The sequence below is a fragment of the Notamacropus eugenii genome, chromosome 2, assembly GCF_028372415.1.
Source record: "Notamacropus eugenii isolate mMacEug1 chromosome 2, mMacEug1.pri_v2, whole genome shotgun sequence".
Taxonomy (NCBI): Eukaryota; Metazoa; Chordata; class Mammalia; order Diprotodontia; family Macropodidae; genus Notamacropus; species Notamacropus eugenii.
Window position 1 is genome coordinate 244634654 of NC_092873.1, and position 25638 is coordinate 244660291.

General features: G+C 34.5%; 1 protein-coding gene across 1 annotated transcript in view; it reads right to left on the reverse strand.

Annotated features, from left to right (window-relative positions):
* Positions 1-25638, reverse strand: part of SYNE1 (spectrin repeat containing nuclear envelope protein 1) — a 537113-nt gene that overhangs the window by 369965 nt on the left and 141510 nt on the right. Inside the window, exons 8-12 of the mRNA XM_072643728.1 lie at positions 23559-23755; positions 20867-20976; positions 12489-12596; positions 10083-10220; positions 4992-5156 (exon numbers count right to left, since the gene is read on the reverse strand). Of these exons, the coding sequence (XP_072499829.1) occupies positions 4992-5156; positions 10083-10220; positions 12489-12596; positions 20867-20976; positions 23559-23755 (718 nt within the window). The remainder of the gene's footprint in view (positions 1-4991; positions 5157-10082; positions 10221-12488; positions 12597-20866; positions 20977-23558; positions 23756-25638) is intronic.

Below are 25638 nucleotides of genomic sequence, written 5' to 3' on the forward strand. Positions count from 1 at the left end.
TAATAAAAGAAAACAAACAATTTTTTAAAAAAAGGATGAGAAACCTTCTTCTGGGGAAAAAAACATTATGACCTATAATGGAAGTAGACTGAAGAGATTTGGCGCATGTGTAGATATTCTGCAACTAGTTCTTATCTGCTAGCCATATGATGAAGAAAAATAGGATTGACTGTATATGGAACTGGGATACATTCAAAACTCATTAGTTCTGTTAGCATGAGCTTTTTACAGAGTTGCTAGCATTGCCATCAAACCCTTGTGAACTCCAAAAATTTATAATGGTGAGCCTTCCAGAGGTCCAGGAATAAAGTCCATGGTGGGTTTAGCATAAAGGAATGAAGGAACAACATGCAGGTTGCCTAATGAAAACTGGGTTGCAAGACTCATCCAGTTGTGATAACATATGACATATATGGAAAGAATAATCAGAAACTGATTTACCTGTGAGCTTGTCCTTCTACAGACTGAGAGGGCTTATAGGAAAGTATGTTCTTCAAAGAAAATATCCTTTTGTAAAAACTAATTAATGTCAATTGGTTAAATAGAACTAGAAAGTGAATTACTGACAGAGAGTAGTGGAAGGATGACACTGTCCTTGGAGGCCCAAGACAATAGCATTAAAGAAAGACACCTCCGGTTCTTGAGAGAACTTTGAACCCCTAGAACCATGAGAAAGAGATATAACCAGCCTCGCTCTGGAAGAGTTAGGCTGGAGCATTCATAACACAAGTCAAATGCCTTTTTTAAAAAAGAATAACAAATACAGCAATGGTTTTTGTTCTATAAACATCTTAGACTATGAAGATATTGTCAGATAAAAAGGTAATAGCTCATCAAAAATTTCTAGTTCTATTTTCATTAAAGATATCCTTGATCCATTTATAGATAATTGTCATAAAAATTTTGTAGTTGTGAAAAAGCAGAGTATACATTTATAATTATTGCTATCTTCTTAATCACCTTGGGGAGGGGAGGGATAGCAACAGCACATATGGGTTTTTCTCTCCGATTGTTGGTATATTTCTCTGCTTTAGATATCTTAGAAATTCAATACTTTGAAAAAGCACAGATTTTTTTTCTTCAGTGAGTACCTGCACCCATCAGTTCCTCTACCTGCCTCTGCCTTCTTTAGTGATATTTTCACTTTCTTAAATGGTACATAAGAGACATAAAATTCTAAATGTGGAAGTTCCACTATAAGCAATTATGAAAATAGCCCATTATGAAAATTTGACATAATCTATTCTGCTTTTCATCTTACTTTTTAACATATTCATGGGTTGATATGATTTAGTTGAGTCTTAGAATAAGCTTTCTGAATACTCTGTTTACTTGCCAACATTCTTCATTGTTTTGAGGGGATATTGCTTGTATTCTTTTAATATCCAGTTATTTGGATAATAATTTAACATTAGAGAAATCAATTTTTATTCTAAACCAATTTAGGTTACTATTTGTCTCCACTATATTATGAGCTTCTTGAGGGGAGGGACTTTCTTTTGCCTCTTTTGGTATCACCAGAACTTGACATAGTGCAAGACTTTTCTAGTTTAATAGAATTTCATGGTATAGTCTTCAAGAATGTCAGGCCACATCCACATTACACTGAATGAGACTGGGACTTCTACGTAGGCAAAGGAAATGACATCAATATAAGGCATAAATACAAGATAAAATGCCATCAGTTTCACATAATCAGGGAATTTTAGAGCATATTATATGGAACCTTAGAAGTCATATTGTCCAGTTGCTTTCTTTTTTGGATGAGGAAACTAATCCCCAGAAAAGTTAAGTTGCTTGTCTATGGACACAGAAAAAAAAAATGGATAAAATCCAAAACTCAGTATCTAAAGGAAAGGGACTACATATTGAGTAGGTTGTACTGTTAGCATCATCTTCCTCACACCTTTACTTCATTGAGTATATCACACATGGTAGAGCACTACACTAGTGTCAAAAAAAAAGGTCATGGATTTAACATTATCTGTTTACTATAAGCACTCTTAAATGAAGCAGGAGTATGCTAAAAAATTTCAAGTCATCACACAAAATAATCTAGCCATTAGAGAAATAGAAAATTACCATTCAGCCAAGATCACAAAGAAATCACTTACATGGGAAGACCTTGCCTAAAATAATAAGAACTGCAACCAAGAATATTCCTGCAGTCATTTGAGATCAAATCCGGAATGATTTATCAAATAAATTTAGAATGAATTTAAATGACAATTGGAATTAAGGTAAGAAAAAAAGACTAATTTAAAATCTTTAAAACTGCAAGCATCTGTGCCTTTGTAAGTAATGGAAATCTCTTCATCATTAGAGATAAAAATTTCGTAGTATTAAGTATAGAAACACAGACTGTAAGGGTTGAAAGAAAGACAGCATAAATCTAGGGTCACCTCTCTGTGAAAAGAATATTCTTTCCAGTATCCTCAAAAGGTAATTATCCATTTCTTATTTTGAAAATCTTTGGTAGGAGGAATCATCTATTTTTAGAGGCAGCCCATTCTTTTCTTCACTTATAATTGTTATATATAAGCACACTCAAATACATATATATGTATATATGTATATATATATATATAGATATATGTTTGTACATATATTCATTCATTTTGTTGTTGTCAGGCATATTTGACTCTTTGTGATCCCTTTTGGGGTTTTCTTGACAAAAATACTAGAGTACTTGTCATTTCCTTCTCCAGCTCATTTTACGGATGAGGAAACTGAGGCAAACAAGGTTAAGTGACCTGTCTAGGTTCACAAAGCTAATAAGTGTCTGAGGCATGATTGGAACTCAGGAAGAGGAGTCTTTCTGACTCCAGGCACAGCATTCTATCTACTATGTCCTCTTGCTGCCCCTCACTGAAGACAATGTTGACTCTATTGTTATCATCATTTCAGTCATGTCCAACTCTTTGTGATCCCATTTGGGATTTTCTTGGCAGAGATACTGGAGTAGTTTGCCACTTCCTTCTCTAGTTCATTTTACTGATGAGAAAAACCAAGGAAAACAGGGTTAAGTGACTTGCAGGGCCACAAAGCTACTAAGAATCTGAGGCTGAATTTGAACTTAGGTCTTTCTGACTCCAAGCCCAGCACTTGATCTACTGTGCCATTTAGCTGCCTTTATTCATAAATAAGTTAGATAAATTGTGTATATACCACAGTAGACACATGAATGACATCAAGCTAATTGTTGCCTCTCCATAACATCTACTCTCCACTTCTAGTTCAGCTTTCTAGGGCTAAGCAGAAAAAGTCTAATTTCTCTTCCAGAGAATAGTCCTCCAAAGACTTGAAGACAGTTATCATATCCTCCCTAAGCCTTATTTTCTCCAGGTCTTCTAACCAATGCACTTGTATCAAGATCCTCAGGTCTAACCAACCCACTTCTAGTATGGGCCCTTCATCCTCCTTCTGGGAAATACCTGGTTATCAGTCCCTCCTAAAACGTGGTTCCCAGAAGTTAGTACTATATCTGTCTCTAGATCTGTCTTTCTGTATTATATAATTCTGTGATTGATTAATTTACTTAGGGATTGCCACAATTCTTTTCTTTTTGTAGAACATTCATTAGGAAATGGATAGAACATTCATTATAAAACACTTATTATCTAGTGAATATTCTCCCCTTTACTTCTTTACAGATCCATCTCTTATAACAAATAATAAAAAAGAAAGAGGAAAGAAAAACAGTTCAACAAAACTAGTCAATATATGAATTGAGTTTGAGAGTGTATACAATGTTTCACAACTTTTGCCCATTCCCTGTCCTCTTACCTCTGCAAAGATGAGAGGAAGAAACGTTTTCTCAGATTTTCTTTGGGCCAACCCTAGTATTTATAATATCAATGCATTCAATTTTCATTTATTGCTCCATCATCATTTTAGTCGTTAAGTATGGTGTTCTTCTGACTTGGCTTAATTAACTTTGCATATGTTTACTGATTTCTTCCCATCTTTCATGATAATTATAATGTCTTTAGCACAATGATATTCCACCATGTAACCCATTTTGGTTAGCCATTCTCCAAATCAATGATCATCTCATTTCTCAAACAATTTTCTACTGATATATTCAGATTTGGGGAGTATTGTTTTTAATATGATTACAATATTCTTATAAATGAAATCATCCTTATATGATTGGTATAAATATATTTTGATCATGTTTCAAATATTTTGATTTAATCCTTATGCCATGATTTTATTTAAAATTCAGCATGAATAGTAATTAATGAAAGTAAGATATCTTTATCTTTTCTGATATTTGTCTCATAAAAGAAGTTGGGAGAATGTTTTCTTTCTCAGTTTTTCAGGAAAATTTGTATAGTATACTCAAGTATAAGAATTACATGTATAAGTACTAAATTTCATTTCATTAGATTCAATGTGGCATTCTCATCTTTCTAGTTTCTGAATCTGACACACAGTGCATCAGGTATATCACTCTAAGTTTTATATCATCTGTAAATTTTCTCAGAATGTCATCTATGTTTTCTTTCTATGTCATTGATAAAAATGTTAAATATTGCAAGGCCAGGAAATCCAAGAGGCATTCCTTTAGATATCTTCAGGCCATGAATAACTACTCTTTGGGTTTTATTGTTCAACCAGCTCTGACTTCATCTAACTCTAACAACATCTAACAAACATTTCTCTAGCTTTTCCCCACAATGCTAACTTGAGAAAACATTCTCAGATAATTTGGTATTGTAATCTAGGTAAACCATATTTACATATCTTCAAGAGTTTCCATTGCCAAATTTTTTTCTTAACCTGAAAAAAGCTCCTTCAAAAAAGGGAATGCAAGCAAATGAGCCTAGAACTATACTCAATAATAAATCCATGGTTAGAAAAATGGTGAAAGAGCTTTAAATTAATATAAGAAACATTGCTAAATGATGTGTAAATAACATTAGGAGGAAGGCTGTATCTCTCCAAGCATCTTATGGCTTATAGATGTCTTATCTTAGGCTTTTTACCTTATGTTGTTCCAGCTTCCGATGTATTGTGTTTGCAGTTTCTTCATGGACCTGCTGAATTGCTATTTCCTCCTGTAAGGCAACTTCTGCCCTATAAAGCCAGGCACCTATTGTGCCTAGTGGTGCAGGAAGGGACTTATCAAGCTGTATGTGCCAATCAAAGAGCTGAAATGAAAAAAAAAAAAACCGGAATAAACAAAATTCCTTTCAAGGGAAGTCGACAAAGTGACAGCAGCATCAGAAAATTTTTAGTTCAGAAGAATTCAAGTGGATCTGAGGTCTCATCATTTGGGATGCTCCCTCCAATGATGCAGATTATAACCTGACCATCCCTATCCATTCCAGATGTCCACATCCTCCCACGTTTGCCACAGCGGGGGGCGACACAAGGTCTTTGGTCTGTCCTGATTTTCTCCACATAGCAGCAAATGGTTATCAAGGGAGAACACAAGTCTTCCACTTGTTTTCCTTTGCTCTTACTGTGTGACTGGTCATCTCTCCTTTGCCACAAGTAGAAAATCACTGGAGGGTACAAAGACTTTTCATTTTTCACTAACTTGAAATGGGTTAGACCTTCTGGCAAACTTAAGGACTCTGCATATGATTGGGGGGGAAGGAAGGAAGGAAAGAAAGAAGACAAGCATTTATTATGCACCTACTGTATGCCAGCCACTTTGCTAAATGACTTTGCAAATATTATCTCATAATATCTGAATGAAGCACATATAAACCCTTTTGAAGTACATCCTAGTACCCTACCCTGAAGTCTGGACCAAGTTTTGGACTTCTATAGGTCCAGGGTGCTCATTCCTCATCATAAGTGCCCCAGAACATTTTGGCAGTTCCAAAGATAGAAAAGAGCTTTAAGAGTCTGTTCTACTCTTATCATTTTATATTTTTAAAAAAAGTCTCCTACAATCTTCCTCCTCTGTAAATGAATGCTCTTCTCTCTCCCACACTTCTCAGCAAAATTCATATCATAGCATCAGAAGTCTAATAGGATAGAGGTGAGAACTTTCAGCTAAATTTGTTTTAATACAACAAACACTTATTAAGCAATGTGCAAGATCATGTGCTAGGCCTGGAGATAATAAAAAAATGATGTAGTTCCTGACCATCAGAAGCTTTTAATCAGATATGTAGACACACAAATAATAACAAAATGATGTAGTATAGCCCTGGGGTGATAAGATCTGAAAAATTTCAGGATTTTTCTGGAATTGCAGAGACTTTGGAGGATTTTTGTGGCATAACAGAGAATTTTGGGCTAGATTTCTGGAAGGAAGAGAGCCCAATTTGTTGCGGGCACCATCTGGGTAAGTAGAGAGGAAGTGTGAGATAAGAGCAGATGAATATCTGGATGGTGGGGGGGAGGACAGGAGATAAAGCAAATACATAGCACGAGTTTTGGTGAATTTAGATCAGGCTGAATCACCAGTTGTTGCAATTGCTGAGAGTGAAATCCAATCTATACCTTTATTTTTTCTTTCCCATTTTTCCAGAGCCCTATTTTTTGGGAATTTCTCTCCATAAATTAAATTTCAATTCATTTCTTCATTAAACCTACCTTCGTCCAGCAGGGAAGAGTATGAAGGAAGGAAGGAGGAGATGACTCTGGCTGTGAGTCAAACCAAGTCAAGTCAACAAACACTTATTAAGCATTTACTATGTGCCAGGCTCTGTGCTACATGCTAAGAATACAAGAAGAAAATACATCAGAGGGAGCTGAAAAGGTTAGGGGTGGAGTGGGGTGAGGTACTCATTCATGGTCATAATAGTAAAATCTGAATCAGAAGCAGAACCAGGAGAGGAACAAAAGATCGCTAGCTTGGCCCATTCCTCAAAACAGAAATTCTGGGAGCAACTTACCCACAGGAGAAGAGATACCCCCTTCCCCTCCCAGGGCAGAAGGATCCTTTAGGGTGAGAAGGTCATAGAGATGGAGGGCACTTCCACAGTGAGAAGGCAGTTGAGTTATGATGGTGATGTCCCAAGAGTCAGAAAAGAAACCAGGAATAACAGCTTTGTTTGAATGTTTATATGACTGTTAATCAAAACTTCTCATAAATTCTATGCTAATAAATAGTGATTTTATCAAAGTTTATAAGTTCAAGTTTCAAGATTAAAACATGGGAGGGTAGTTAATGGGAAAAAAAAGATTTTCCTGGTTTTATTCAGAGGTGAGGGCAAGTCAATTAGCAATTCTGGTACTTTCTAAAATTATTTCAGAGTACAGTCACTAGACTATCTTTGAACCTGAAAAGAGATCATTAATAAAGAGAGAAATCAGTAGAGAAGAGCAGGTGAACAAAAGTGAACCTAAGAATCATATAATAAGATTATGATCTACTCAAAAGGAGGTATTGTTTGTATATCCATTGTGGGGCCCAGTCCCTGGCATTAGGAGGCACTTAATAAATGCTTTTCTGACTTGATTGCATCATATAACCAATCCCAACATTACTATGATAGAATATGATAAGCCAAGGAAGAGATCTAAAAAGAGACTAGATGAAAATGTGGGGAGGGATAGATCACTTTCAGTTATGGAAAGTTATGAGGGAAGGCTTTATGAAGGAGGTGGTGCCTAAGGTGGTCCTTGAAAGAAAAAAGGGGTTTGAATAGCTGGAGACGTGGCAGAAGTCCACCCTAGGCATAAAGATTCTGTGCTACTGCTTGGACGAAGGGCAGTGTGAGACAAGATCATGAATGAGAGAGTTGTTCATTTGGTTGGAATGTAGAGTATGTGAAAGGAAAGAGTGTGAAACAAAATCTGGCCAGACAGGATGGTAAGATGGTAGAGAATATCTGATCCTAATAGGTATAAGGAGTCTGTAATGCTAATGTACTTTTGCTTGAAGATCTTTCTACCCATTAATAGGCTCATGTAACCTGCTTAAATCACAAGGAAACCTAAGTAAGTCACATGTGGTGGGAGGACCTTGCTGAACAGGTGGAGTGGGAAGGGTGAAACAGGAAGAGGTGCAGCTGGAGCAGAGCTTAGAGGAAAGTTGATTAGACCAGTCAGGGCTGGGAAGGACACAGGCAAGCAGGCAACTGGCTGTGAGAGAAGGGCATTTTGCTTAGGGGAGCCTATTTGTGGGACGGCCTGATAATGTGTATAGGCTTCTTGGTTGCTATGATGGATTTCTTTGTTGCTATGATGGATTTGGCTTTCTGGTATCTGAATAAATGTTTTGGTTCTGTCTTTCATTTTGTGACTCAGAATTGCACCAGCATATGCAGAGTTGCCATAGGTGCTGTGAATACTGCATTGGTGCTACAGAGTCCCAAAAGGTTTATGAGTAGAGTAGTGAAATGCTCAGCCATGTGCATTAGGAAGATCCCTTTGGCAGCTGTGTGAAGAATGAAATGGAGAAGGTAGAGTCTGGAGCTGTAATTAGGAAGCTTTTAAACTCATTCAAGTGAGATGACATAAAGGGTTGAACTAATATCCTGCAGCTGTAATTGGAGAAAATACAGATGTGAAAGCTACTGTGAAGACAGAATCAATAAGAATTGGAAACTGACTGGCTTTGGGGAGTTGTAGGGGAGAAATAGTATGGGTGACTGCAAGACTTTGAGCCTGAGACATTGGGATGATGCTGGTATCATCAGGAAATAAAAGGAAGCTGAAGGAAGCAAAGGCAGAATTGAGAGTTGGGCAAGAAATAATGAACTGAATTTAGAATATGTTGAGTCAAGGTGCAAGAGGAATACACAGGTGAAGATATTCAGAAGGCAACTGGAAATGTTCAAATGGATGTCAGTAAAAAGATTGGATTCATAGATTACTAGTCATCTACAGAGAAGTGATAAATGAAGCCATGGGAGAGGATCAAAGAAGAGCTTAAAAAACTAGAAGACTGACTATGGAAATTAACTTGTTCTCTAGACCTCTAAAAAGTTCTAGAGAAGAATAACAAATGTTAAAGGAAAGAAAATAGGAAAATTTAAGGCCACTGATAGCAAGCTATGAGAAGAAAAAGCTTGAGTTTATTTTAATTGTCTTCAAGCTCACAAAGAGGTTTCAAATGAAGATACATCTTCATATGAAGAATTTCAGATAAAAATTTCATATGAAGAATACAGAAGTTGGATCTTCTATATCCATGTAAAATTGATTCATTAAAGTGAAAAAAACTTCCTAAGATTTAGTTGTTTAATCATTTTTCAGTTGTACCCAACTCTTTGTGACCCCATTTGGGGTTTTGTTGGCAAAGATACTGGAATGGTTTGCCATTTCCTTCTTCAGCTCATTTTATGGATGAGGAAACTGAGGCAAAAAGGGCTAAGTGATTTGCTCAGGGTCACATAACTAGTAAGAAACTGAGGTCAGATTTGAACTCATGAGGATGGGTCTTCCTGATTCCAAGTCCAGAGCTGTATCCACTGTGTCACCTAACTGCCCAAGATTTTATTTAATTTAACTTAATTTCTAAGAATTAGAGCTATCTGAAAATGGAATGCCTCACAAAATAATTAGCTTTCCATCTTCTGAAACTCTTCAAGCTGAGGTTGTATGCCCACTTGCTAGTGATGATGCAGAAGGGATTTTCACAGAGATTGGACACTCAAAGTGCCTTCAAACTCTAGAATTCCTAAAGGAACTTACTCAAATTACATTAGAAGAGACTATATTTGGCTATAGGGATAGTTCATTTGCAGTATGAGTGATTTCAACAGCAGGAACATTAGAATAGACTAGAAAAAGTTATGGAGTTATTGAGATTTGAATGAAGATAAAATTTTTCCATCTATAATATCTTCCATTCATTGAATTATATGATTAGAAAAGAAAGAAAAAAGAGAAGAAAAAAAGAAAAAAAAGGAGCAAGGAATATAAGACAACTAAAGGAATAGAATAAATATTCCAAATGACAGGAAGAAAAAGTTGACAAGATATAATATACATAGCTCTGAAAGCTGTTAAACCTCCTTCAAACTGAAAAGTTCCACACCAAAAAGGGAAAGAACTCCTCTCTCCAACTTTTAAAGGAAACTGCAAAAGTGAATGAAAACCACTGAATAATATGAAAAATATACCACAAAAAAATGAATGTGCTGTTACAGTAATTTGGGGAAACTTACCCTAGAGGATACTCTGTCCCATGCCTGCTTTACCAGAGCTTGATCAAGTGACAATTTGCCATCTCTACGTTGTGGCTGAATCAAAAGTTCAATCTGTTTCCTCTTCATTTCATACTGAACTCTGAAGTGCTTAAATGACTACGAAAAACCAGGAACAACAGGACAATAAGTCAAATGAGGCAAACTGTACCATTTCACTCATTTGCATTGATAGGAGAATCAGTCCTTCCTTAATAACATTTTGATGTTTTTAATGATCTATGGATTACTCTCTCAGCAACTCTTGTCTGTAGTTTTCCATGAATTTTATACAGAGAATCAAATTAGTATCGATATAGCCATTTGTGATCCTCAGATTGCCTCTTCAGGGTGGTATTGATTGAGCCTAGCCCATTCTAGTCCATTCAGTGTCATACAAAGCATGATGATATGAATCCTTTTGGAGGACATTGCTAGCATGATGTGTAATATAGTGTATTCATTAACACAGGGATAGAATTCTTCAGCTTAGTATTAGACATAGCTGAGATTATTAATAACTTGTTTTATTTCATTATTTGGTTGAAAATTGGGCATTTGAGAAATGAAATAATCTTATATTTTCTAAATTGCATAGAGTAAGTGATCTTTATGTAAGAGATGGTATATTGAAGCCATATTCTTTGACGCTATATAACAATTTAAGCTATGAGTTTACTTATACATTTATATCATCTGAGTGAACGTCCACATTTACCCTCATGTGGAATATGGAGCAGCTGATATTATTCTTGTATTACAAATAAGGATGTGAGGGTCAGAAAAAATCAAGCCCAAGGTCACATGGTCAATCAGTGGTAGAGCCTGGATTTGAACCTAGGACTTTACCATATGACACTGCCTTATAAAACTGTTGTAATAAAAAACTCAGTGGACTAGGACTCAAAAGATCTGCGTTTGAGTACTGTATCTGACATTTAGTAAGTCAGTCTGACATCGCCCTCTGATGTCATTGGTCCTCTTTGAAAGTACAGGACCACTACCACCAATAACAGCAGTCAATAAATATATATAAAGAGTCTGTTATATGCCAGGTAGTATGCTAATGTTTGTTAGTATGAGATATTAGGAAAATCATTTCAACTTTCTAAACCCCATTTCCCTCCTCTGGCAAATGACAGGGGTATTATAAGAAAAGCTAAATTTAAAGTGTTCTATAATTATGTGATGATGGTAAGGATAATGAAACTAATATCATTAACAGTATGACTTATCTTTATTCAAAATAGCAATTTGCAATCTGGGAATTTTTCAAAATTTTCAAATTGATCAGCATGAGGGTAAAATGACTGGATTGAATTTAAAAATAAATAGCTAATATTCAAATTGTAAAAACTGAAAATCTGAACAATCAGATAAACTATATCTAAGTTCACAGCTTATATGCTATATAACTTGACAGAATTTGACTTTAACATGCTATCTCTTACATAAAACTTTGAAACAAAGAATATGAGATAGCAATATGGATACTGAATGCAAAATTTCAATCAAACTATGAAATAAAATAAATTTATTAGAAGTTACTTCAATTATGAGTAAAACACTAAGCTGAAAAACATTGCACAAAAGGTAAAGAATTTAATATATCACACAGCAAGCTAACAATGTCTCTAAATAAGATTCACAGTATGATTACTATGATAATGAGTGGGCTAAAAATAGGTTATAATCTGTCAATATTAACCAGAGATAGAGAAATTAGTGACCTTTATGTTAAAGTAAGGGGGAAACACTAGATAAACTCTGTCTTCTGCAAAACTGAAATTTCAAGCAACTTAGTATGAATCAGGCAGGTAGTAATTTCATATGATGAACACTGGGTGGTGATAGTTCATTGCACATTTTACTTTCCATTCCCTCCAAATTAATGTTACCTTTCAAAATACCCTAAAAGTTATACAAAAATAAATCCTTAGGGGGTTCAATTAACTTTTCTTTCAAAGAGTTTTAGGCACTGGAGAATGAAAAGGATGTGTAAAGTATTTGGTACAACTTGAGTTACGTTGTATATATGAATTTGAATTCATTTTTGTAATAATTTTTGAAGTCATTTTCACATATTTGAGAATATGTGTATATGTGTGGTTGTATGCCTGTATGGGTAATACATATCTCCCTCATTCACCCTAAAGAATGAAAGACTCTTTAAGAATAAAGATTAAACCTACAATTCTCAATTTAATGGGGACTTGGTAAATGTTTAAACAGAGCAAGAAATATTACGAAGCCCTAAACTCATACAGAATCTTTCCTTAATTATTTCCCTGGCATAATTTAGAAAACTAAACACAGATTCAATGTTTATACGGACCTTAGTTACAAAAGGCACTTTGTGAAGTCCAAAATCCCTTTTCTATGTTTTACCTGATACTTGTCCTGTAAATTTGCTTCAGTCATTTGTGCCCTTGTCATATCTCTTTCAAACTGTTCTATCCAAACTTTTGTTTCTCTTGGTACCGGCTTGTCTTCTCTCTGGGAAGAGGAAAATATTTATTTATTGTTATATAGTTCCGACATCACAGAAAAAAGGGCTTGCTTTAGCTTATCTTTTTAAACAAAATGACAATGTTCATTCTTTCAAAAATCTTAGATCATTGCTACAAACAAAAATTGATCCCAGTTTCTTTTCACCTATTTCTAACTTATTATCAAGCATCATAGTAACTGACATTTATATTGCTGGCCTAATCATGGTATCACTGGGTCAAAGGGCATGCCCAGTTTAGTTATTTTTCAGTAATAGTTCCAAATTGCTTTCCAGATTGGCTGCACCAATTGTGAATTCCACTTTAGAGAAAACTAGTGTATCAAATGTTGAAGACTCTAGTGAGCATAGAAAGGAGAATAATTTATACAAAAAGAAAAACATTATAAATAGGAATGAATTTTGAAAGACAAGAACAAGAACAATCATGCTTTCAGGGAATCAGTACTGAAACATGCTACCCACTTCATGATAGAAAGGTCGTGGATTCAAGACACAGGGGGAAAGGGGAAGGAAATAAATACTTATATAGTGCCTACCACATGCCACTGTGCTAAATACTGTATAAATATAATCTCCTTTGAGGTTTGTAGATAGATGCAGTTATTCTCATTTTACAGATAAGAAAACTAAGGCAGAGGGTGAGTGACTTGCCAAGGGTCACATCACTAGTAAAATGTGTGAATTCAGCCCTTCCTAGCACAGTGCTCTATCCACTGTACTGGAATTGACATACATATTTGGACATGAACAATGCAGGAATTTGCTTTGCTTGAGGATGTATATTTTTACAAGGGTTTTGTTTTTCTTCTTTTTTTCTAGCTGGGGGCAGGGGATGGGAAAAATGCTTATTTTTAAATAGTGCAGTAAAATAAAAAAAAAGTACTTCTCCTAAAAATGTATTATAGGTGTATTTGTTCAACAGTCTTTTTATTCTCAATCAAGGTAAAAAAAAAACCCCAAAACACAACATTCCTTTGTGCTATTTATCTCTATCATAAAGTTTATCTTAGGTATAGGTCAAATGGAGGAAGCATTCTCTATACATGGGGAAATTTTTCAGATGCTCCAATTTGTGGTGCTCCTGATAGACCTGAGATCCCCCAGATTGTATAAATTTCTTAATAAAATCCAACATACACGGTAAAAATAATTGAAATAAGAATGTCTGTTGTTTAGATTATAATAGGCAGTTGGCTGGATAGTACGTAGAGTTGACTGATCAGTACACACATGGTGGTTCACAATGAACCTGGCCCAGAATTGAAGAAGGAGAAGAATTGACTAGTCTCTTATCTTGGAAATAGCACCATGCTTCTGAAGACTCTAAACTTCTACCTGAAACAATGGCCCTTATTTTAATGTCAATATTCTTATGGTAATACCATATGAAGTTTGTTATTTAGTTGTTTTTTTTCAGTCATGTCTGACTCTTCATGACCTCATTTTGGGTTTTCTTGGCAAAGATACTAGAGTGGTTTGCCATTTCCTTCTCCAGATCATTTTAAAGATGAAGAAACTGAGGTAAATAGAGTTAAGTGACTTGCCCAGTAACACACAGCTGGTAAATATCTGAGGTCAGATTTGAACTCATGAAGGTGAATATTTCTGCCTTCAGGACGGGCATGCCATCCTCTGTGCCACATAGCAGCCATATGAATTTAAAACACGAAATAACAAATGTCTAAGGATTTAAAGTTGTTAGTCATTCAAAGGGCAATGAAAAGACACGTGAGCATAACTAATGAAGAATGGTATAGTGGAAACTGTAGAAAAGATATGATCAGTCCTGCTGGAAAAGGGAGTAGCTCTTTATGTAGAGTGAGCAGAAAAGAAATGATAGATTTTCTGGATGTTCCATTAATGTTCAAACAATGCAGCAAGACCCAAAGAAAGGAAAGTCCCTAGCCCACAGGATAGATGGACACCCTGGGGATAATTTATGACAGAGCACACATAAGAATCACACAGGATGAGAAGCTGGTGAGGTGGGAGCTATACCATTAGAGAGATCCATGAAAATATTGAAAAATACTAAAATATGTGGATATAATAATTTTGCTTCAGCTGAGCCCTTTCTTATCTAACTAAAATTTTCATCAAAAGTTATCTGCACATTACAAAAAAATAAAGAGGAATCTCCCAAGATTATGTGTTTGTCATATAAGAAAAGAAAAGACAAAGCTAAAGTATATGGTGTTACAAATCTTACACTCACAGGTGTTACTACTAACACACTTAAAAGCAATGTTTTAGAAGTTAAACTGAAAACTGCAAATAGGATTGTGCTGAAAGTACAGTGAGGTCCTGATACTCTGCAGGTAACTAAAATTCTTGGTTTTGATTCTTGAAACATGTTCTACGTTGGATATATTTATGATTCTTTCACTAACTCATCAGGAAGAAAAATGCTTAAGACAGAATGCAAAAACATATTTTTCATTTTAATTGGAATACTCAACAGTATTCTCTGCTATTAAATTCTCACGCAATTATGTCATGTTTAGTTCTTCATAGTTCAAAACAGCACAACGCTAGAAAGTCTTAATGGCATTGTTTTGATAAGAGTTCTTAGCCTGGAGTGTGTGGATAAATTTCAAATAAACAAACAAATACACATACATATGGAAACAGAATTATTTTTATATACAAATACACTCACATATCTTTATTTTCTCTAACTTCTGACTGAAATTTAGTTTTTTCAATTTTCAGCTTTAAAATATGGTCTGAGAAAAGGTCAGTACACTTAACCAGACTTCCAAAAAAATCTTTAAGAAATCCAGATTTAAAGTACATTCATAACATTATTTTCTCTTAGATATTCTCTTATGTTTTTTCTCAATTTTGTTCATTTTTAGTTGTGTCCAACTCTCCATGACCCCATGTGGGGTTTTCTTGGCAGAGATACTGAAACAGAGAGTTTGCTATATTCCTCTCTAACTCATTTTATAGATGAGGAAAGGAGGCAAACAGCATTAAGTGACTTGCCCAGGGTCAGCCAGTAAATATCTGAGGTCAGATTTGAACTCAGAAAGATGGGTCTTTTTGACTCCAGTCTTGACACTGTATCCACCATGGTATCTAGCTGCCTAACTCTCAATTTACACTTTAAATCTCTATCTCTATTTTTCTGTCTTTCTGTCTGTCTATCTATAACTGAATATAAATTTATTATATATATATACGTTTATGTCTCTGCTATCTTTAGAATATTTAATTATTTATCAGAAAGCCTTTAACCCTAGCTAGTGTTGTATGATAAGGCACAATGGACCAACATAATATCCTTTATATGCCAAACTAATAAAAATGAATCAACTTATATAACTGTTTATGTATATGTGCACATATATATCACTAAATATATAAAATATTATTTAAGTAGATATATAATTAAATCCTTTTAAGACTGTTGTTCTTAATAAAAGCTTTTACCACACACCTAAATCATTAGTCATTCATGAGCAACAAATGAGTTATATTACATTATTAAATTCTCTAAGTGTTACATCCTTGAAATTAGCACAAGGAGGATTTTCAGTTACCTCAAATTAACATTTGTGCTCAGAATTATGTTTATAAGGAAATGAGACAATAAGTCACACCTAATGAGACAGGTGTGAAAAAGATAGGGGACAAGTAAAAAAGCTTACTTAGAAAAGTCCTACATAAAAGCTCAAAGAACTATTGACTTTTTCTCTAACGACAGCAGCTTTGAATAGGTAGTATGATCTAGATAATTTGTCTATAGAGGACCTGTCTCTGTTTTTCAGTTTTCACTATACTAGTAGCTTCCAACTGCTTTTAACTACATACCCTCAAATGTGCTTTTCTTTTTTTTAAATCTAAATTGAAACGCTAGGCTTCAATTTTTAATTTCTCTTTGAAACCATGTTATCATTGATCTCATGTACAGAAGAAATTAAGTGAAAAACTAAATTGAGTTAAAAATCATAATAAATATCTCTCAGTACCAATTTTTGAAATATCCCAAAAGAAATGAAATATATTTTCCTTTTTCTTAAACTTACAAATAAAAGGGTCAATCACTAAACTACTCTTGGCAAGTAATTTGGTATTATTTGGGAGGTAAAGTGGGTGCTTGTCCTCGGATCTGGTGTGGGGGGGTGGACTACAGCCATTTAAAAAGCCTCTAAGGCAATATGTTTTGCATTTCTGCTCTTATGCATTAACTGAAGCATCACCTGATTTTTTTCCCATGTGCTGAGGGATTAATTTACTGACCTAGAAAAACTATTAATGTTAGAGATAACAAAACCAGAGAGATTCAGAAAGGGAATAAGAAAGAAAATCAATTTGATAAAAGTAGGCCTATAAGGAACAGAATTACTACATAAAGAATCTGATTTTATCTATGATGTGAAGATGGGGGATACACACATCAAGTTCCTGGATAGACAAGTCCGTGTTCTGTGTGTCCAGATTTAGTGAGTATGTAAACCACAAACCTAGAATCCAACCATAAGCATTCCCCCATTATAGCAAAAGAGCCAAACACCAGCCACTATGAAGAGACCTGACATGGAATGATCAATTCTTCTCAGCAGCTGTGCCCATAAAACTCTCTGTAGCTCCAGTAAGTAAAATCTGCTTTCCCTATCTATTTATGCCTTAGGTCCAGTGGGAAAAGTCTTCCTTGAAAGGTGGATGGTAAGAAATAGAATTAGTTCCCTGCAGCAACAGAGCTACATGAACTGAACATGACATGCCGGCTTCACTTAAACAGTTTTAGAAATGCCTGTCAGACATGCTGTATTAGCTTGATTTTCAGTGATATGAATGTGTATGACACACATCTTTTGTGAGTAATAAATAAATAAAGATTCCTGAAAATAACAAATAGATCCAAGTCCAGAGACAGAACTTGAGAACATTTGAGTTTATGGAACAAAATTCATATCTTGGCTCCTAAATGTGGGTGTATGTACCTTTTCTTCTCTTTGGGGGTGACCTCATCAGCTAAGTGCCAGAGTGGAACTGGTGCTGACCCTGGAGTCAGGAAAACCCACCTGAATTCAAATCCAGCCTTAGACACTTACTCGTTCTGTGTCTTGGGCAAGGTGCTTGCTCTTTCAGCCTCATTTTCCTCATCTGTAAAATGGATGTAATAATAGCACCTACCTCCCAGGGCTATTGTGAAGATAAAATGAAGTAATATTTGGAAAGCACTCTTCAAGCCCTAAAATGTGATTACTATCTATGCCCATTGCTCAGATCTGTTCACCTAGCCCTAGCTTCACCGAGCTCCATTCGTATTTCAATGACTGCCTATCAGACCTTTGGACACAGATGTTCTGTAAGCATTCCAATGTATCATGTCCAAAACTTACCTCACTGTCTTTCCTTCCAAACCTAGACCTCTTATAAACCTCCTTTTTTTCTGGGAAGGATGTCTTGTCACTGTCTAGTCACCCAGGTTCACCACGTTAGAATCATCCTTGAATTTTTCATTCTCCTTCACCTTACATATGAAATCAATTGCCAAATTCCATCAATCCTTTTGTCTTCAAACATCCCTTATATCTGTCCTTTCCCTCTACTCCTATAGCCACTATGCTAGTTCAAGACCTCATTGACTCATTGCATCAGCCTCCTAACTGATTTTGGAGGTTTCCTGACCTTGAATCTCTCTCACCTGCAATATATCCTCCACACACCTCTGCAAGTGATTTTTCTAAAACAGATCTGACCATGTCATTGCCTTGCTCAAAAACTTCAGGCACATTCAAAGCCTTTCACAAACTTGGTTTTAACTTAACTTTCCAAGAACACACTCCTTACTTCTAATTGTCTCTTAGAATCCTAGATTTCTAAAAATTCAGTTCAAACATGACCTTCCACATGAGATCTTTCTGATCCCCTAAAGTATCTAAGGTCTATTTTGTAGGTATTTTTATTTACTTATATTCTCTATGCTTAGAGATGTATATATTGTCTCTGCTGATAGAATGCAAATTCCTTGAGAACAAGTATTAGTTTTTGCCTAGCACCTAGCATACAATAGTCAATAAATACTGGTTGATTAACACCATAACTTTCACATTGGAAAATTAGAAGCTTTTTTCCTAATGCTTCATTAGAATTGTTTTTTTCTATATTGAAGTCATTGTATCATATTTGTCCACCCAGTGTTATGTAGCTATTAAATCACTGCAGTGTTGCATATTGGGAAATATTTGTCATGCTTCCTTGAGGTTTTCTTTCCTCAGGTTGGATCAGTCCACTTCCTTTGGCTCTGGTCTGAAGACATATCTTAGCAACCTAGGATCACTCTCGTTATCCTCTTCTGCAAACTCAAAAAATGATTGACATACTATGAATTTATTAAATGACTGATATATTTCTTTGAATTAGATGTTTAAACAGAGATGAGTATTTTTTGTTTGGGCTTGACCAATGATGAGCAAGAAGCAGATCACTTCACAGCTCTTTATTTTACATGAAACTGATTCACTGTTTGTTTGCAGTCTATTCTGAGTCCTAATACTCTTTCTCCACTATCAGACTTGACCATAGTGTAAAATGTAAATATTAATTAGAATTTTAAAAGCTTGGAATCATAGGGGAAGTTAGAATATTCCACCCAAATAATTATATTATTTTTTGAATTATATGAATTGGGAATTCAAATGATTTAAAAAAAAAAAAACCTAATACAACATGTATAACACATCAGGTGGCTTGGGGAGAGCAGAGGGAAGGAAGAAAAATTTGGAACTCAAAATTTTATAAAAATGAATGTTGAAAACTATCTTTCTACATAATTAGAAAAAATGCTATCAAGAAAAAACACTACTACAAGCTTTTAAAACATAAGATAATCTACCAACCTGAAAAACACAAATAGAAACAGTATTTCCTATAATTGGCAAGGTCCTCTAAATGTCTCCTGCTTGTAGATGATATTCTACCAATTATATCAAGCCCTAGAACCTTCCAAGCTAACTCAATGGATCCATAATTGCTCAAAAAAGATAAAAGAGATAATCCACATAGAAAAAAAAACCAAATGTATAAAAAATGCCTATTGTCCAATGCCTTTTGGGCTAGTACATCAATATCTTTACTTGGGAAAGGTACTATAGATGATTATGAGCTGGGTCCAGAATCCAATATGATTAAGAGGGCAGGAGCAAGGGCTGTGGGGAGGCTGCACAGTAATTTTTTTTTAAAAACTTTTATCCCAAGCTGTTCTCTGTACAAAAAATCCATCTGATCAGTAGAAAGAGTACAATCAATAAAAAAATAAAAGTTACAGTTGACCCAAGGGCAATCAAATGCTTATTAGATGTAAGTAAGCTACAGTATGTTTCCAATTAAGCCTTATCACCAACAAGTGGAAAAATGAACTTATTTTAGCAAATATATAATCTGAAAAGCAGATGAGCCAGTGATGTGGTGAAGTTAAGATAAAAAGAAATAGCCTGAGTGCTTGATACAGGGACTGATCACAGTTGTTCGCTATGAGTACTGTCTTCACTAATAGTCAAAATTTTAAAATCAATCACTTGCATAAAATTTAAAGAACAGCATTCATTTTATATACAATATTTTTAGGGCTGGAATCAAGATCTTGGTGGGCAATGATGTATGTTACATCATTTATATCACCAAATCATCAAAATTCTAATACTGTTATTTTTTCCCTAGAAATATGATTTCCTTTTATGATTCTCTCTTTTGCTCCCTATTCAGAAGAAACATTTTTTCTTTGAAGACAAATTGTCTCACTCTCCTCTCTTTGTTTCCCTGTATTCTTTATTGAGTTATTATTTAATTACATTCAACTGCTATTTATCTAAATGTTTTTTAAAAATAAAAATAAATGCTACAAAAATTTGTTTTAAAATGTACATACATATATTGGGAGACTTGGTGGTGTACTAGACCAGGAGCAAACAGGAAGATGTGAGTTCGGATATGGCCTCAGATACTTAATAACTGTGTGACCCTGGGCAAGTTACTTAACCCTATGTGCTTCAGTTTCCTCATCTATAAAATAAGCTGGAATAGAAAATAGCTAAACACTCCAGTATATTTGCCAAGAAACCCCAAAAGGGGGAGAGGAGGTCACAAAGAGATGGCCATGACTGAAAAATGACTGAACAACACATACGTACATATAAAATACATGTTTAAAAATAATACACATATGGGTATGATATATATATACACATATGTATGAAATGCACACACATATATATATTATACATTTTTTAAACAGAATACCTACATCATTTTCTTGTTCATCAGCTCCTGTGTTATGAACGTCAGGATAATATTTCAGAAACTGGGCTACGTAAGTCATAATAGACTTCTCATCAGGTTTGTCCACATCCACATCTGGAAGAACATAAAGCAAATATACACAGTTAATCAGCAGTAACAATTTCAAGGGAATTATGGGTTTAGGTGGTTTCATATAATATATAATAAAAATGATATGTTGTAAAAACAAGCTTATTTTACTAAAATTATTTACCTATACACATATTATAACAAAAACAATAAGTTTAAATACAAAAAAAATACTATTGCTTATCTAGTTTGTTTCTGAATCCTTTATGTATATCTAAAACAATTTAGAAAGACCATGACTTGGAAAATAGCTGAATATTTAAGGGGTAAAATGCACAAAGGAACATTTGGGCAAGTGATGAATGTCTCATTTAAATACTTCTCAGTTTATGGGCATTAGGAATCTAATATTTTTCTATGCTTGAACTATTGCATAATTACTAAAATATGAATTGTTCACAAGCCTTAGATCTAGATTTGAAAAATACTGTATTTAAAACAATTTTAGCTACAAGACTGAAAAAAAAATTGTTGCAACATCTATATAGTCTTAATCTTTTATTTTCAGACAAAAGCTTGTGATAACCTATAGTAGTCCCCATTCATGATTTCACCTAATTCCATTTTCAGGAAGTTAACCACAATGAGATCTGAGTTCTGCACACCCTCTGAAGCTGGGAAAAGATCTAGTTATGAACTGAGTCAACTTATTGAAATCTGGAAAGAAACTCCCTGGTTGTCTAGAGGTATAGTGGAAATTTCGCAAGTGGCAAGTAATACATCCTTTGCCCTGAAGCCAGAGAGAAGTCACGGAGGACTCAGACTTTGAAGGAGGAAGCTACAGCTGCTATCAGGAGAGTCCCGAAGATATCTCTTCAGTTCTACATTTAAGATCTAATTTCTCCCTCTCTTTTATTGACTATTAATAGATCAATAATTCACAAATCTCTTGAATAAAATGCCATTTTAAATAAAATTAGTGCTTTATTTGGAGAATCATCCCAAGGACCGTTTAATTCAATCTATAAGCACCTAGTTACATAATTAGATTTTAAAAGGCAGTTATCTGGATTAGGGAAAGAATGGACATAGAGATTAGAAAAGAATATACTATCGTTCTTTAAGACTGTAATCTTTTTTAAAAATCATTTTTCACATAACACATGGTGCTCTTGTTAATTTAAAAAAACAGCCATTAATCAGTGATATTGATAAAGATGTCTTTTATTAATATCTGTAAATTTCTTTTTATATCCTGAGTATGACATAATGGAAGGTCTGTTTCTCACTGTATCATTCCTCTTACAGTTCTATGGTTGTCACTGAGATCTCCAGTCCCTCCACACTTCCAGTCTATTACTCCTGTTCTTTATTTCATTTTCTTCCCTTCACAGTCTTGACTTAAATACCCAAATTTTCTTCTTAATTCCAGTTCTACATCAAAACTGCCTTTTGGTCATTTGTATTCAGAAGTCCTGTCCATATATCACACTTAACTTTTCTAAAATATAATTTGCTATCTGTCTCCTTTTCCTAAACTATTTCACATTACCCATTTTCCTGCATTCTACCTGTCAAATGAACTGGTTTAACTCTTCTCAACTTGGCATTCCATTTTCCATTCATTTGCCTTTGCACATACTGTCTGCTAAGCCAGGAGTTAACTGCCTCCATCTCTTAAAATCTCTAGTTTCTTCCTTCCTTCCTTCCTTTCTTCCTTAATAGTATTTTATTTTTTTCCAATTACATGTAAAGATAGCTTTCAACATTCATTTTTGTAATTTTTCTCCCTCTCTCCATTCCCTCACCCTTCCCCAAGACAGCAATGTACAATTATATTAGACATATTTCCACGTTAGTCATGTTGTGAAAGAATCAGGACAAAAGGGGAAACTATGAGAAAGAAAAAAAAACAAAAAAAGTGGAAATAGTAAGCTTTGATCTACATTTAGACACCATAGTTCTTTGTCTGGATGTTGATAGCATTTTCCATCATGAGTCTTTTGGGATTGTCTTGGATCATTGTAGTGCTAGGAAGAACTAAGTCCATCATAACTGATCATGTCACAATGATGCTATTGTCTAGCTTTTTTCAAAGATCAGTTCAGGTGCTATCTCATATGGAAAGTCTTCCCTGATTCCCTCTCCCCTAGTTGGTGCATGCTGCCTCTTTGAATTATCTTGCATTCAGGTATCTGTGAGACTGCAACACCCCTTCCCACTCTGTCCAATGTCCAATAAGATAAGGACTACATTTTTTTTTCTCTTTATATCCTCAGTGCTTATCACATTGTCTTATATATCACAGAGATTTCATAAATGATTGTTGAATTTTAAATGTACAAGTTATTACAGGAGCGTTCTGATGATTTAATTTATTTACAAAGGATCATAACTTAAAAGCAGTCACCTAGAGTACTAGAAACATCAGGCTTAATATGTTTTTATTTTCATAACTAGCATAGCTTTTTAAAATGTGCAAAGTACTTATAGGTGATCTTGTTTTATTTAATCATTCTTTTTCAGTAAGAAAAGGATGAAGTATTTGTACTGGTGAAGTGTTTATCAGAGACTATCTTCATGATTCCAATCAATTTACAGTGGTAGGACAGAAAATCTCAGCATACCTTCAGGATCTAGGAGTCTTGGGATTCCTAATTCTGTTTCAGCAATAGAGAAAGCCTCTTCCAAGTTTTCTCTGTTAGGTCTTCCTTTCACTTTCTCTAAGTCCACTAGTTCTGGCCGAATGGCATGAATAACTGAATGAAATGCCACGCCGCTTCTCCAACTGCGTCCAAAATCTTTTACTTCGATCCCAGCCTGCCTTAATATTTTTAAATAAAAAGGACAAAGAAGAAGAAGAAGGAGAAGAAGAAGGTGGAGGAGAAGGTGGAGGAGGAGAAGGAGGAAGAGGAGAAAAATAGCATAAAAGAATGAGAAGGGAAAGGAAAAGAAGAGGGAAGGGGAAGAGAAAGGAAAGGAGAAAGAAAAAAGGAAAAAGGAACGGGAAGGAATGAAGAAATTTGTTGGTCCATTTATATGGAAATAACACTAACATTTCGAACAACAGACAATAATGAATACTGTTTCATGCAAGTACATTTGTCTTCAATATAAATAATGTACATATAAAAAGATCATTCTAGTTTCATAAATATTAAAATGTAGATTTTAGTTGAAATAATTATTTTTCCAAGACAATAACAATCAAATTCCTGCCTTTAGGCTATATTCTCCTTAACTTTCCAACAGTTTAATTATAAGCTTAGACTTCTATTTTCATAATATCTATTTTTATTTGCTTATTTATTGTTGTTTTAAAGAAAAAAAAAAACCTCAGTAAAGAAAAAGAAAGTTGGTGAGAGAAGCTAAGGAAATATGAATAGAGAGGAATGGAAGCAAAAATACTCTAAATTAGGGTAAAACCCCATGATACAATCTTCTAAGGAAGCAGTGCCGGCCCACTATTTCCTGAAGAAGACAAACTTCCTAAGAGAAGCGAAATCTGATTATGAAATAGGGTCACCAATATTTTAATAAGCATGCTTTCTGCCTCCCCTTTCAATATCGTACTCATAGAAAAGTATGCATGTTTTTCGCTGCAAATTCATGAAACCTTTTTGCACCTCCTCCTTCAGCACTGTCTTCAAAGACTGTCACAGATTCTTGAATCTCTTTAACGATTGAAAATCCTTTTCCTTTGAGAGTGAGTTTGGCTTTTGGAAATAGTAAAAAAAATTGCTTAGAGTCCAAATCTAAGTAAATCAAATCAGGTCCAAATCAAAGTAAAATAAAAGGCTTTTTTTGGTTGTTGTTGTTAAAAAAAAAATTAAATAGCATGATTGCTTCAGTTTCTTGGTGGTTCATAAACTTTCTCTGAGGGAAATTCCCAACAAAAGTGTTGAAAAATGTTTTGAGCAAGAGCTGGAATAAGCACGAAGCTAATATTCTGAAGCTGACTTTAAAGGATCACACTACTTAGGGCAAATTCATCTTGGCATGTTTGTCTATCTAAAAATTGTTCTAGTCATTATGTAATCACACCTGATTTGCATGGGGTATGACATTACTTCTTTCTGAATTAGATCCTGCAATTTCTTTCCATGGCAAGTCAAAATATGTAATGACTACAATCATTATACAAATAGCTTGCTTAATAAAAAATGTTTCTTGATACTTAGCAAAATTGAAGCTGAAATATAATGTGAATATCCCACCTTAAACAGTGTTTCGTCAATGCATGCAAAAGACATTAAAAATATTGGTGCTGAAAATATTTCTCTCTTCAATGAATTTATTTATTAACTCTACACATCAATAAAAGCAGCTTTCAGTAAACTGGGAGCATATCAGCATTATCCACTACTACAAGGTTTTGGTCCAAACTTTAAGGTTTATTGGTTTTTTCCTTCACGTAGGAAATTTTACAATTTATTATAGTTAATTAATAATATATCAACTTTTATTATTACAATTTTTATATAATAAGGCATAGCTTATTACTATATATTTCTTATAGAAGAGGAGAATCTCAGTGTCATTTGTCTGTTCACTTTATTTAAACATTCATTTATGAGTTCCCCATATGTTTTTTGATTTTTCTGAAGTGCGTCAAATGAAAATTCTCAAATCCACCACTTTTCTTTATCACCCTACGCTAACTCACTGAGCTTTTCTGAGCTTCGTCAGCCTAGACAACAAAGAGAA